General features: G+C 42.2%; 1 protein-coding gene across 1 annotated transcript in view; it reads left to right on the forward strand.

Moving 5' to 3' along the window:
- Positions 1 to 14003, forward strand: part of LOC104392891 (chromosome unknown open reading frame, human C20orf194) — a 103829-nt gene that overhangs the window by 27498 nt on the left and 62328 nt on the right. The window contains exons 3-6 of the mRNA XM_010002328.1: positions 4994 to 5113; positions 6167 to 6291; positions 10545 to 10641; positions 11804 to 11910. Coding sequence (XP_010000630.1) covers positions 4994 to 5113; positions 6167 to 6291; positions 10545 to 10641; positions 11804 to 11910 — 449 coding nt within the window. The remainder of the gene's footprint in view (positions 1 to 4993; positions 5114 to 6166; positions 6292 to 10544; positions 10642 to 11803; positions 11911 to 14003) is intronic.

Consider the following 14003-nt stretch of genomic DNA (forward strand, 5'->3'; position numbering starts at 1 on the left):
CATTCCTGCACTCTTTGCTGGGGAGAAAAGGCATCAGAACTGGCAGGGAAAAGGAACTTGTAGGCTGGCATGTCAGATGTTAAAGGGCTGTGATGCCTCAGCTGGAGTGTGTTGCTGTTAAAGCTGCTAAGAAAACAGTATATCAAGGTACTTAAAAAACTAGTTTAGGTTCTAACTTAACTCTGGTGTTTCTTGCATCTTGCCTTCAACAGGGGTTTGCAGGGTTTGGTTGGTCTGATTTTTGAGGGATGTTTTTAGTTTCAGTAGGGTATGTCTGCAGATCTGACTGCAGTAGCTTTTCTGATTGTAGCTCAAACTGTTTCACAGTTCAGTACAGCTAAGCTAAATTTTTACAGACCTTGGTATTTACTTTTCATCCCTGAAGGGGACAGGATTACTTTAGAGGCAGTACCAGTAAATAATTTAAGTTTGTTTTATCTTGCTTCAGTTCAAGTGTTGCTGCTTCTCTAGATCTTTATTTTCCCCCTCCATTATATCCACCCTACACAGAGCTCTTGCTCTTAGGATGGGGGGAGAAGCCTCACCGGCATTTTAGTAGTTGCATTCATTGTTCATCCCATTCCCCTTCCAAAGGCCTATTTTAATGATTATTGTGCTACTTCTCTTAGCTGGCATTTTGGGGCAAATGTCTCAAGGGGTTCTGTTCTTTCTCTCCAGCCTCACCTTCCAGCTACCTCCCTGGTGCCCCCAGAGCTCATGTGACAGTTCAGTGAGTTAAGGAACAACTGTTCTTGATTTGGATGCTCAAGGATGTGTCAGAAGTGCGTGGCTGGGACAAAAAGCAGAACTTAGTTTCCCTGTGAGCTGTGTTTACATCAGCTCACCGACTGTGAAATCTCAGAGATGAGAGGGCTGAGCTCAGTACTTTCCCTGGGCAAAACAGGAGTCAGCCTGCCCCTGGATTACTCCTCCTCTCTTTCCTCCCCACATGCCTTTTGCATCCTTGGTGGTGGTGGTTTGATATCTTGCACCCGCTCCAGCTCATTGAGCAGGCAGATTACCCCCCGCCCCCCCATATTTGGCCAGACGAGTTTTCTGCCAATTGAGCAAACTGAATCAGCTCACGGAGAGGTCAGATGAGCTCTGACTGCGGGAGGGAATGGCTCTTCGGGCAGCAGCGAGCTGCGAGACTGATTCATTGTCTAATGTAATTGTAGTTACACCCTTGTGATGAGTTGGGAACCGATTGGGAGTTACTGAACTCCCAGCTCAGCTGGAGGCAGGCGTGGGGGTTTCCTAATGAACAGCTTTCCCCATTGTTCTGTTGAGAGCTCCTGATGTGCCTTCTGGAGGTATCTCATCTTTGTCATTGTTCCATTTCCTGTTGATTTTCCGCTAACTATATCTGTTCATTTAACTCCATATGTTTCTGTAGAGCAGTATTAACATCTTGGTTTGAAAGTTCCTGTAATTACTGGATACTTAACCCCCCCCACCCCAAACCAACAAAACCCAAGTATTCAGTGGAGTTAATAGTTTTATGGTAAGCTAATGCCTTCCTTGCTAGCCTGTTGGTGTTCTGCAAGCTATACATTTACACATGGCCTCTATTATAAGAGTTAAGCTTATCAGCTGTTCCTCTTGTTTACATCTCTTTGTCTTCTCTTCCCCTCCTTCTGCCACTAACTGCAGAAACAGGGGTTTGGTGTTTAGCTTTGAAGATCTCTGCTTCAACCCTGAGGAGCTGCTGCACCCAGATAAAACCTCAAAATCTTCAAGTGATTATGACATCTTAGCTTTTGGTTTGTTTGTTTTGGGGTGTTGTTTGTTTTTTTTTTTTTGTCTATGAGGACAATTTCTTATTTTTCTCCTGATCTCCCAGACTTGGCAATCATCTGTGCCTTTTTCTGCCTCACTGTTATTCCATTAGCCTGAGCACACCAACTTGGCTGTTCAGGCATTGGAGACCCAAGCAATGAGCCTGATAAGAAAATAAATACAAAGGCCTTTTTCATCCCTGCTGTTTGACCTGTAGTTGAGGGTGCCTTGTGAGATTAACATTTGATATGATGGGTGATGTTTGCTTGTGAAACACAAGTAATGCTGCTTGCAGAACAACTGATCTAGCAGCTTGCTGCCACTGGAAGGGACTGTCTTCTGCTTTGTGCCAGGTTATTGCTCATCTGATTGCCTTTAGATGTTGCCACAGTCAGGCAAATAATCAGTGAAACAGATGATTTGCAGGACATTGTGTGTCTAGCTTTCCAAAGCTACAGCTGATTTCAAGGAGACTGATTACCTTTGAACAGAATTCCCTAGAACAATGGGGTGGTTGTTTCCTGGAAGAAAGTTTCCAAACTTAATTATAATTAAAATCCTACCTAAAGATGGGGGCTTTGGCACTCATACCAGTGTGTTGAGTCCCACTGAATTCTAGATGACTTCGATACATTTTTGTGGGGCTGGAAATGTAAAGAAAATAAGAAGAGACAGTGTTCTCCTTCTTCTTCTGCCTTTGTGTCCACTCTCTCTCTGAATTCCCAGATCCAGGGCAGTCTGGTAATGGAGGGAATGATTAGCACACCAAGGATGGAACATTGCAACAGGGTGGGAAATGAGTGACCAGGTCTGAACATTCTTTAGCTCAGTCTTATCAATGCCATGACCTGAGCTAAAGGTTGAGTGCTAAGGCTCTTGATACTCAAGGGATGTCTTCTAAGATACAGAATTTTGACTCTTAAAAATTGCATGCTCCAAGGATTTATAGATGTGCGAATGGTGGGAGGTGAGTGCTAGAAGCTAGGTAGCAGAGGAATGAGGTTTCAAAGGTTGTGGCAGGAAGGATTTTTGAGGAGTGAGAAAGCTGGGGCAGGAGTGATGCAGCCTTTCCCCCTTTCCCAGAACAGATGAAGGAATGCAGTGCTAGAGTGTGGTGTTGGTGCTGATGATCATGAAGCCATGAGTGGGGAGCAGTACCATGGAGGTTCATGACTTCAGCACAATTTGAATTGTGACTGAATTTGTCTCTTCTGTAGCCTTACAGCAAATGTCAGAGGTCTTGGCATGTATGTGAGCTTTCCAAAGGTTGGTTACTAAAGAAATGAGGGAGTTGATTAAGATGAGTTATTAAGTATCATAGAATCATTAAGGTTGGAAGGGACCTTAAAGATCATCAAGTTCCAACCCCCCTGCTATGAGCAGGGAACGACTAGATCAGGCAGCACAAAACCTCATACAACCTGGCCTTAAAAACCTCCAGGGATGGGGCATCAACAACCTCCCTGGACACCCCATCCCAGTTCCTCACCACCCTTAGAGGGAAGAATTTCTTCCTAATATCTAACCTAGATCTCTCCTCTCTCAGATTAAAACCATTACCCCTTGTCCTGTCACTGTCTTCTCTGATGAAAAGCCTCTCCCCAGCTTTCCTGGAGCCGTTTTCAAGTACTGGAAGGTGCTCTAAGGTCTTCTTGGAGTCTTCTCTAGGCTGAACACCCCAACTCTCTCAGCCTGTCTTCATAGCAGAGGTGCTCTAAGCCTTTGATCATAAAAGTATGAGTAATTCATTGATTAATAATAAAGAATTCCTGAAAGAGGCCTACAGGAAAACTGGGGAGGGACTTCTTTTGAAGGCTTTTAGTGAGAGGACAAGAGGTAATGGATTGAAACTGGAAGAGGGGAGATTTAGGTTAAATACAAGGAGGAAATTCTTTGCTGTGAGGGTGGTGAGACCCTGGCCCAGGTTGCCCAGAGAAGCTGTGGCTGCCCCATCCCTGGCAGTGTTGAAGGGCAGGTTGGATGGGGCTTGGAGCAGCCTGGGCTGGTGGGAGGTGTCCCTGCCCATGCAGGGGGTTGGGACTGCATGATCTTGAAGGTCCCTTCAAGCCCAAACCATCCTATGATTCCATGATGATTCTCTGAGGGATCCAGTAGCTGGATGCAGACAGACATTCAGCTGTTTAAAGTTAGCATTTCAAGGCTGAAGCATGAATTAAACAAAAAAAAAAAGACATAATTTGTTTGCATTTTTTATATGTTCAGGTGACTAGGTAGTTTAGTTTCTGATGCAAGTCCTGAATCCCAGACATCCAGGCTGTGTTATTACACTATCAGTGTGCTGATCTTTCCTTTGGACAGTGGTAGCAAATCTTCATTTCTTGGCAGTCTTCCACCTGTATCCTAATATAACGTGGTAGGAAAAGTTGACATGAGTGTTTATGAGAAATTTTGTAGCTGTTGAGACTGTTTGACCTCTGTTCAAAGTGTGGATTTCAAGGATGTTGCTTCATGCATAGTTTTCCTTCTGGAGAAAACTTGATTTATTATAGTAGAATTAGGAATTATGACTGTGAGAGATGAGAACACTTCCTAAATCTGTGGCCTGTTTCCTTTTCTTTATCTTTCTACTGTCTCTTCATGCTCCAGATCTTCAATTCTTTTCATTGTATTTTTCCAGTGACCAGAAAAGACTTTCCTTGGAAGCTGTTAATATACCATATGCTTTGTCAAAATATCTTTTCATAATTTGTTAGAAGTTTGTGCTGGCTTTCTGGTGACTCAGGGATTGCACTAGAATACTGAGAAGCTAATGTTTAATCATGTATTCTAAAGCAGGAGATTTGGGTCATGGGATTAGTTTGTTAGGAAGCTTCCATCAAGAGCATATTAATTAGAAAGTATACTGCACACAGACAGATGTTTCAGGTTGAATTACTAGGTAAAACTGAACTTTGGTCGATGCAGAGCACTGCAGAAAACTAGACTTTTTAATTTGTATTTTATTTTTTTTTAGATAATGCCTGTGCATTTAGGTCAAGAGGGAAATGTCACCACATGGCAACAAGTTGCAAAAACTCCGCTTTGCCTACCCCGTTTTTTCAGTATGTTCAATGGGCAAAAGTGTCCACTGACTGTGTGAGGGAGTTGAGTTAATACTCCTGTTTTTAACTTCTTTAGTAGGGAGCAACCCAAACTTTTCAGGTGTACAAAGTTAGGACAGGTAAACACCTTACCTGTGGTTTTGCTTTTGCAGGGATAGACAGCAGATACAACGAAGGTTGCAGGGAACTGGCAAACTACCTGCTTTTTGGCTTGTATAACCAGAATAACAATGACTTTGAAAGAACTGGGTTTCCTGAAGAAGTTCTTGATGGTGAGTAACCTACTCAGCATTTCTACCTATTCTTCAGGCTTTTTTGGGAGGGAGGCTGAGTAGAAAAAGGGGCATGCCTCAGAAAATAGTTTTTAATCACATCCCCACTCCATGAGAGATGTTCTAAATAATCCTTCCCAGATCTAAATACCCCCTGAAATGTTCTAAATTTAAATACAGCCCATTATGAGAAGTCCTAGTTCGGTCATGGTGTGTATGTACACATGTTATCAGTTACTATGTGATCACACCTCCAGAGTTCTTAAATATTGAGGGTTTTTTTACTTCAACATATTAACTAATTTTTGGGATATCTGAAAGGTGGCCAGTCACCATGAACATAGATGCTTATTCTCTTACTTGCATGAAATGCTGAATATAGAATCATAGAATGTCTTGGGTTGGAAGGAGCCTCTAAAGGTCATCTAGTCCAGCCCCCCTACAAGGACACCTCACACTAGAACAGATTGCTTAGAGCCCCACCAAGCCTCTTCTTGAATGTCTCCAGGGATGGGGCCCCCACCTCTCTAAGCAACCTGTTCCTGTGACCCACCCCCTTCGTATTGAAGAACTTTTTCCTAATGTCCAGCCTAAATCTCTAGCTTGAAACCATCACCCCTTGTCCTGTTGTTACATGCCCTTGTGAACATCTACCCATAGGCTTCAGTGCTGGTTTTTATCTGAACCAACCTTCTGATGGAATATCTGGCAAGGGCAGCTCTAGTTTACAGTTTTGTAAGTGCTCTGTAAGGACTCATCTCTGACACTCTTGGCTTTCCAAAGGACAGGCTGATGCAAGTCCTGTGCAAGGCTTGAGAATAAACCCACCATTGTTCTGAACAGTAAGAAGTACTGTTGTAGCTGGAACTTTATCTGGCTGCCAACTGTTTTTTAAAGAAGTGGGGAGTGATTGTATATTCAGATAGTTCAACAATTTTCCTTTAATGAGGTACATTACAGCAAAAAAGGTTTTCTGCTCAGTTTTTGTGGGTTTTTATAATTCTTCTGTTTGTGGAGTTGATGTTGCAATAATCTTTGTTCTGTTTGTTGCAGATATAATCATATTAATAAAACCTGACAGTGTCCATCTGTACTGTAACCCTGTGAATTATAATCATCTTTTGCCATATGTGGCACACTGGAGGAACTTGCATTTTCACTGTCTGACTGAAAATGAGGTAAGTGAAACATGAATGCAGATGAGAAATGCTAATGAGCTTGCTAATGAACTGATATTCAAAGTGGAACTTTTCATTAACATTCCTTCCACAAGTCTTTTTTCTCTTTCATACTCAGCAGGGGTTGATCTGTGTATTTAAATGGTTATTAATGATTTTACTAACCTGTAGAAGAAGAATATTTTTAATACTTTGAATTTGATGGAGCATGAAGATAAATTGCTTCCCTCTCCCAGTAATTATTATTGCTTTGACATGAGTCAATGATCTTTTAATGAGGAAAAGCATGTGACGTGTGAGAAATGGAGAATATGGATCAAGTACCATAGTCAACACTGAAATATCCAAGAATAGCCTTAAGTGCTACCAAAGCAATGTTTTATGTATTACATGCCAATAGTCTTAGAATATTAGGAAAGGATGGCTTAGTAAGCCATTTAAAATCAGTACATTTTAATATGTATTTTAATTTTAACTTTCAGCTCTTCCTTTCAGGAGCTCTTAGTCTCAGTAAGGAAAAAAGCTGAGTTTTCTCACTCTCCTTCATTGAACTGTGGTTACTAGATGTGAGTTTGATCATGCATTTAAAAGGAAAGGAATGCCTAGAAAATCTGTTTATCAGAGTGAAGTACTGTTAGAGGAGTAAAAAAACGAAGAGACTGTTGATCTAGGTGTAGAAGAAGAACCTTTTTATTCTAGTTGAGGCTGAAAATTCTTCTTCCTAAATGCCATAATGGGAAGCTTCCTCCCTGTGCAGTTCTGTGTGGTTCTTACTGTAAATTAGGGTTATACTGAGATTTGAGGGAGGTGGGTCAGGAGCCTGTGATGCCAGTGGGTGAAGTTGATGGAAGAATGAATGGGGAAATCAGGCAGAGAATTATTTTGTTCCTTGGAGTTTCCATCTTGAAAGTGATGGGGTTTATAGTAGGTTGATTGTGTTATTATGTGGCTCTTTGGTAGTTTAGATGACAGAATTACAAAATAATTCAGAAGGGACCTCTGGAGATCATCTTGTCCAACCTTCTGCTTAAGACAGGACTAGAGATGAGATCAGATCAAGTTACTCAAGATTTTTTGCAGTTGGATGTTGAGAGCATCCAAGAGTGATGACTGTAGAACTTCTCTTGGCTATCTGGTCCATTACTGAACTGTCCTGATAGTGAGATAGTGTTTTGTTTTGTCCAGTTTGAACCTCTCTTGTTTGAAAACATGGACTCACAGAATGCATTGGGTTGGTAGGAACCTTTAGAGGTCGTTTATTCCAACCCCCTTGCAGTGAGCAGGGACAAATCATGCCCTTTGTCTTGCATCCTGTCACTGCAGGTAACTGCAAAGAGCCTGGCTTCACCATCTCAATAACACTTTTGTGGGTGTTGGAAGGCAGCTATGAAGTTCAGCCATTGACTCCTCTAGGCTGAAGAAGCCTGAGTGTCCCTTTGTAGGACAAGTGCACCAATCCAACAGTCATCCTGGTGGCCCTTCACTGAGCTTGTTCTGCAGGGCAACTCTCCAGCCAGTTCTCCCCAAGCCCGTAGCACTGCTCAGGGCTGTTATGGCTGAAGTGCAATAGAAACATAGAATGGTCAGGGTTGGAAGGGACCTCTGGAAATAGAGTCCAATCCCCCTGCCAGAGCAGGATCCCCTGGGGCAGGTCACACAGAAATTAGTCCAAACAGGTCTTGAAAGTCTCAAGAAAAGGAAACTCCACAGCCTTTCTGGGCAGCCTGTCCCAGTGTTCCATCACCCTCACAGTAAAGATGTTTTTCCTCATGTTGAGGTGGAACCTGACATTTGGCCTCCTGGAAACTCATTCCATTGGTTGTGGCCCTTCAGTTGAGCCAGTCTGGATCCCAATGTCTTTCTTGTACGTGGGTCTCAACACTGGGAGGTGTTTCTAGGTCCAGTCCCAGGAGTGTTGCACAGAGGGCGATAGTTGCTTCATTTTAGGATGTAACCATCTGAGCTCCAGGCTAAAGCATGCTGTAGCAAAACCTAAAGCCTGGCTTCATGAAATTTTTCAGTTGCCAAATCCCTGCTGAAAGGGCAAATCTTGAGGTAAATGTGACGGTGGTAAAACACGTGCCTTGTGGAATCAAGGCTGGAATGGTTCCTAACACCCTGTTTGCACAACTGCAATCTCAGCTTTTGAATATTTAAGCTGCATCCGCTTATGGGCTTTCATATGATTTGTCGTGGTAAGTAGGAACCTTAATCACACAGCACTGGCTTGAAATAATGGTGTGGCTAGACAGGTAAACCGTGTGCCTTGCTATTTGTGGAAATTGATGGAAAAATTTGATTTCTGAAGTTGAAAATACAAGGTTTGTTTCATTGTTGTTTCCTGGGAATGAGCTGAGCCTTGCTCTCGGTCACATTTCTAATGGATAAGAATTGCCAGTTTCCTGGATTGCTTCTGAAAGAGAAACCCAAGAGTATGGCTGTGTCAGGCTTTAAGTGCATCCTGTTTACAGGAGGATTGCCTCTAGTGGCCTTAAAGCATCTTCTTGTTTTCAGTGCTAAGAATAACTTTTGCTGGCTGTTATAAAAATGAAACCAAAAAAGCTCAGGAGTTTTAGGAACAGGAACAGCAATTCCATCCCTGGCTCTGTGCAGCTCTTGATGAATCTGGCAAAACTTACAGCCTGTCCTTCCTTTCTTCCTTCCTAATTTCCTTGAATTAGACCGAAGGAGTTTAAGTGAGTATCCTCATTATTGGGGGAAAAAAACATGTTTTTCAAAATTACCAAATTGGATAAATATTGAAAAATGATGCACACTGAGTGTTATGACTCTACAGTTTGTGGAACAGGCTGCACTTACACCTGCACTAGCAGATAGTGAGCAAGCCTTTAACACCCTGCCAAAACCCAAGATCTTATTCTCGTAGCATTTCAAGTCCTGAGAAACTGTCAGTTGTTTGGGGCTTGGCTTTGAACTGCAACTTTGATCTGGCTTCCTGGGATTGAAGAAAGAACGTGTCGTGGAGGAACTTGAGCTGCATCTTAAATTCAGGCTTCTCTTAGAAGAACTTAAAACAAATTTGTTGGGTGTACCCTGAAGAGGTGTATACCAGAAGTTCATAATCATGTCATTTGCCTTGGTATTAAGTTCAGAGCACTGTTAAAACAACAAAGGGGGGTGGGGAGGTGACAAAACACAACTGCCTTCTGATCTTGCTCCAGAAAGCAAGTGACTCTTGAAGTACCCAACAGGGCTGGTGTGTTGGTTTCAGACTTGCTACTAAACTGTGCCTTTTCAGATAAAAATGAGAGAGCATTTTTATTTTTTTTTCTTATAACAGTGATTTTTTTTTTGTTTGATTTGTCTCATCAGTCTAGTGTTCATACTTTTGTGAGCCACAAGTATATTTGTTCTTCACTCCTGCTGTTCAGTCTACTAACATTTTCAGATGACTTCTAACATGAGACAGCACAATAGTGTTGCATGGTAGAGTCTCCTCTTCTTTCCTTACACAAACCTTTCCCTCAGTTTGGCAGTTTGGTCTCATTCCTTGTTCTGTGACCTGGAGCATATCTTGTTGGTTGAACTTATCCCATTTAGTGTTTTTAAACTGGTAATATTTTTTTTATTATTTTTTTTTCTCCTCAGCAGAAATGTTTTTGTGGCACACCAGTTGCTATTCTCAAAATGCCTTTTATCATTTAAAAAATGTCCAAAGTAGATTATGTTGAAAGACTTCACTGAAAGCTGAAATCAAAGTATAAATTTTCTTATATATATAACATATGTAGAATCACAGACTGGTTTGGGTTGGAAGGGACCTTCAAGATCACCTAGTTCAAACCCCCTGCGTGGGCAGGGACACCTCCCACCAGCCCAGGTTGCTCCAAGCCCCATCCAACCTGCCCTTCAACACTGCCAGGGATGGGGCAGCCACAGCTTCTCTGGGCAACCTGGGCCAGGGTCTCACCACCCTCACAACAAAGAATTTCTTCCTAATATCTTACCTATGTATATAACCTTCTTATAACCTTATTAAAAACATTGACCTGAAGTTTGATTTTCAAAGAATTATTTCCATGGGTTTGAGTACCTCCCTTTCATGACAGTGATTCCAAGCTATAGAGATAAAAAAGGCTCCTTAGCTTCTGGAACCTGTAGGTGATGTTTTAGTGGACTAAATGACATTTGCAGTGGAATTAAAACAGCTTAATGGGTATTCTCCTTTAGGCAAAACTAACAGTCACATTAGGCATGACTAATCAAATTTGATTTTAAATGACTTCTTCTAGTATGAAGATGAAGAAGCTGCAGAGGAATTCAAGATTTCCAGCTTTGTGGACATGGTTCGAGACTGCAGCCGCATTGGAATTCCCTACAGCTGCCAAGGTAGGTTAGCTTGGTTTATGCTTATAGAGGAAGCGTTTTGTAGCATGCAATTCAAGGAATGAAGATTTCCTTGCCTTTGGGAAGAAATAAGGATTAACACCTCAGTAGCTTCCTTTTAGCCTTTTTTTACTTAAGACTTGGGTTTCTTCCTGCAAAATGGAAGCCCTCAGACTTCATCAGGAGAGTGAATGTTCACAGCGTGAGGCAAAGAAATCATTTGCATTCAGAGAAGCATGTTCTGCTGCTACAGAAGTTCGCTGTTCACATGGGAGCTCCAGATAAATACTTCTTTATGTAAGGAAAGAATAAACATTTAGTTATGCAAGTTGCCTTTTTTAGCTCTGAGAAAATGGGGCTGCAGGACTTCCTGTTATGATCTGAAGCCAGCCTTGCAGCCTGGGCAGTGGAATTGTTCAGTGAAGGGACTTGACAGTATCCCCAGCAGTGAATAATGCAGAAGCAATGCAGTGCTTGCATGACTGTGCTGTGGTTTTGGTCCAACAAACAAACAAAAGACAAAGAAACTTGCTTTCAGTTTTTGAAGCATGTCAGTTCAAACAAAACAAATTTTGGGGTTTGGGTTTATTGTGGCTTTTTTTTTAATTTATCCTTGCTTCTCTGGAGGAAATTATGATGTGCCTGAAAAATCATTAACGAGTCAGGGCATGGGGGAGGACAACAGGTCAGGAAGTATCTGAAGGTGTGTAGCTTAAGGGTGATAATCCCACTTCACTGCAGATAACTTACAGCTGCACCAATTCACCAGGCTGAATTGTTCCCAACCCCAACTTAAAATTCTGATTAACATGGGGGTGACACTGACAATATTTGACTGAAGGCCAAATATTTAAAGGAACTGGAGTAAGAAAAACTCCCTATTCAGTATTTTGAATTTTAATGGACACAGTTTTGCTAACTGTCTTGGAATGAGATTTGCAAGATGTAGTATCTTTTACTAGAGGGATAGCTGGATAAAAGGGACAAAATGTGGTGTGTAAAGAACTCAAAAAGCTGCCATCTTCACAAACCTCGTTTTTCAATTACAGATTTTTAAGTTGTACAAAGGATGATTGAGGTCCTTTATTAGAATAAAGATGTCACAGGAAGTTAAACGGCCAGTGTTTGTGAGAGAATGTTTCTGTGAAACATTTCTTGTTTTCAGGTCATCTACAGATATTTGACATGTTCATTGTTGAAAAGTGGCCAATAGTGCAGGCCTTTGCACTGGAAGGGATCGGGGGCGATGGCTTCTTTACAATGAAATATGAAGTAAGTAGTTACCTTCTTCATATTCTTCCGTCTATCTCCTGTCTGGAGCAGAAATGAAATAAATTATTTCAGTTGGAAAGTACCTTTTGAGATCCTCTGGTGCTGAGTCACCTCTCAAGTGAGCTATGTTGGATGGAGTTTTTCAGGATCTTATGAAGCTGAGTTTTGATGTGTAAGGATGGAGACTAAGCAGTCCTGCTAAGACACTGTTACGAGGGACTGTGCAGCACCTTGTCCTGGATAAACTGATTTTTTGGTTGCCCCACAGCCTCAATATTCTGATTTAGAACTTTATTACTTCTCTTCTACAATCTCCTCTAGATATAACAGAAAACACTTTTTAACAGCTTGATGGGTCTAGATATGCAAGAGCAGTGGAAGAGAAGCTGGTTAGCAACAAATGCCTTGGAATGAACTCAGAAGTGACTGCATTTCTAGGATCATTAGTTTTGACATAAGACATGTATCTACTTTTCTCACTAGCATATATTCTTAGGTCATCATAGCCTGCTGAATAGGGCAACAGTCAAGATTTTGGATGATGCTCCTAATTCTAATAACAATTAGCTGTTGCACTTGGAGCAAATTGTGTCATTTGATTTGCCTGTTTATTAAATACACTCTTACAGCATCCTCAGAGGACAGCTTTGTATTTATGTACTTGTGGGAAGCTTCTTTTATTTAATTTTCTTGGACCTCTGCCACAGAAATGCAGATGTCCTGTTTTTCTTGTCACTCCTCTGTTTTCACAGCCAGAATGTTCTTTGTCTCACTTCTGACAACTGGAAAAAAACCCCCAAGGAATTAGTAGTACCATTGTTCAAGTCTCATCACATGCAGCATGGTACAGCTTGCTCAAAACTGTATTATGTTAGTTCAAGTGGGCTTTGCTCTCTCTGACTTCTGACAACTGGAAAAAAAAACCCAAGGAATTAGTAGTACCATTGTTCAATTCTCATCACATGCAGCATGGTACGGCTTGCTCAAAACTGTATTATGTTAGTTCAAGTGGGCTTTGCTCTCTCTGAGCACTGTGCTCTTTCCACTGATACCTTTCTTCATGCTTTTTTCTTAAAGAATCAGAGCATGTCTTGGGTTGGAAGGGGCCTCTAAAGGTCATCTGATCCAACGCCCCTACCATAAGCAAGGACACCTCACACTAGAACAGGTTGCTTAGAGCCCCATCAAGCCTCTTCTTGAATGTCTCCAGGGATGGGGCCACCACCACCTCTCTAAGCAACCTGTTCCAGTGATCCACCACCCTCATATTAAATAACTTTTTCCTAATGTCCAACCTAAATCTCCCCTTCTCTAGCTTGAAACCATCACCCCTTGTCCTGTTGTTACATGCCCTTGTAAGCAGCTCTTCCCCAGCCTTCTTGTAGGCCCCTTTCAGGTATTGGAAGGTGCTATAAGGTCCCCCTGGAGTCTTCTTCAGGCTGAACAGCCCCAACTCCCTCAGCCTGTCCTCATAAGAGAGGTGCTCCAGCCCTCTGATCATTTGGTTGCCCTCCTCTGGACATGTTCCAACAAGTCCACATCCTTGTGCTGGGGGCTCCAGAGCTGGATGCAGAGCTCCAGGTGAGGTCTCACCAGGGCAGAGGAGAGGGGCAGCATCACCTCTCTTGATCTGGTGGCCACACAGTTTGCCTTGTGGGCTGCAGTTGCACACTGGTGGCTCATGTCAAGCTTTTGATCCACTAGTACACATTCTAGATCGTTCTTCATTCCATCACTAGTACTGCATCACCTTGCTGTGTGAACCTGTCAAAACCATTAAATACAAAGCGCAAATAGAGGAGCAGCCTTGTGGAGAGTTGCCAGAGTACGAGTGTCCCTTCCTTGTGTCTGAAATTAGGCAATGGAAATTTGGCTGTGAATTTAGGAGTTGTTTGGGTCTTTAATTACCCTTGCCAATTAATTAATTTAGTTAATCTGGAGAGGCTTTGTGAAAATGTGTAGACCCAGTTACAGAATCACAGAACGGTGGGGTTTGGAAGGGACCTCTGGAGATCATCTAGTCCAACTGCCCTGCTAGAGCAGGATCCCCTAGACCAGATCCCACAGGAACACATCCAGGCAGGTTTGGAATG

The sequence above is a fragment of the Chaetura pelagica genome, unplaced genomic scaffold (assembly GCF_000747805.2).
Source record: "Chaetura pelagica isolate M959 unplaced genomic scaffold, ChaPel_1.0 scaffold347, whole genome shotgun sequence".
NCBI lineage: Eukaryota > Metazoa > Chordata > Aves > Apodiformes > Apodidae > Chaetura > Chaetura pelagica.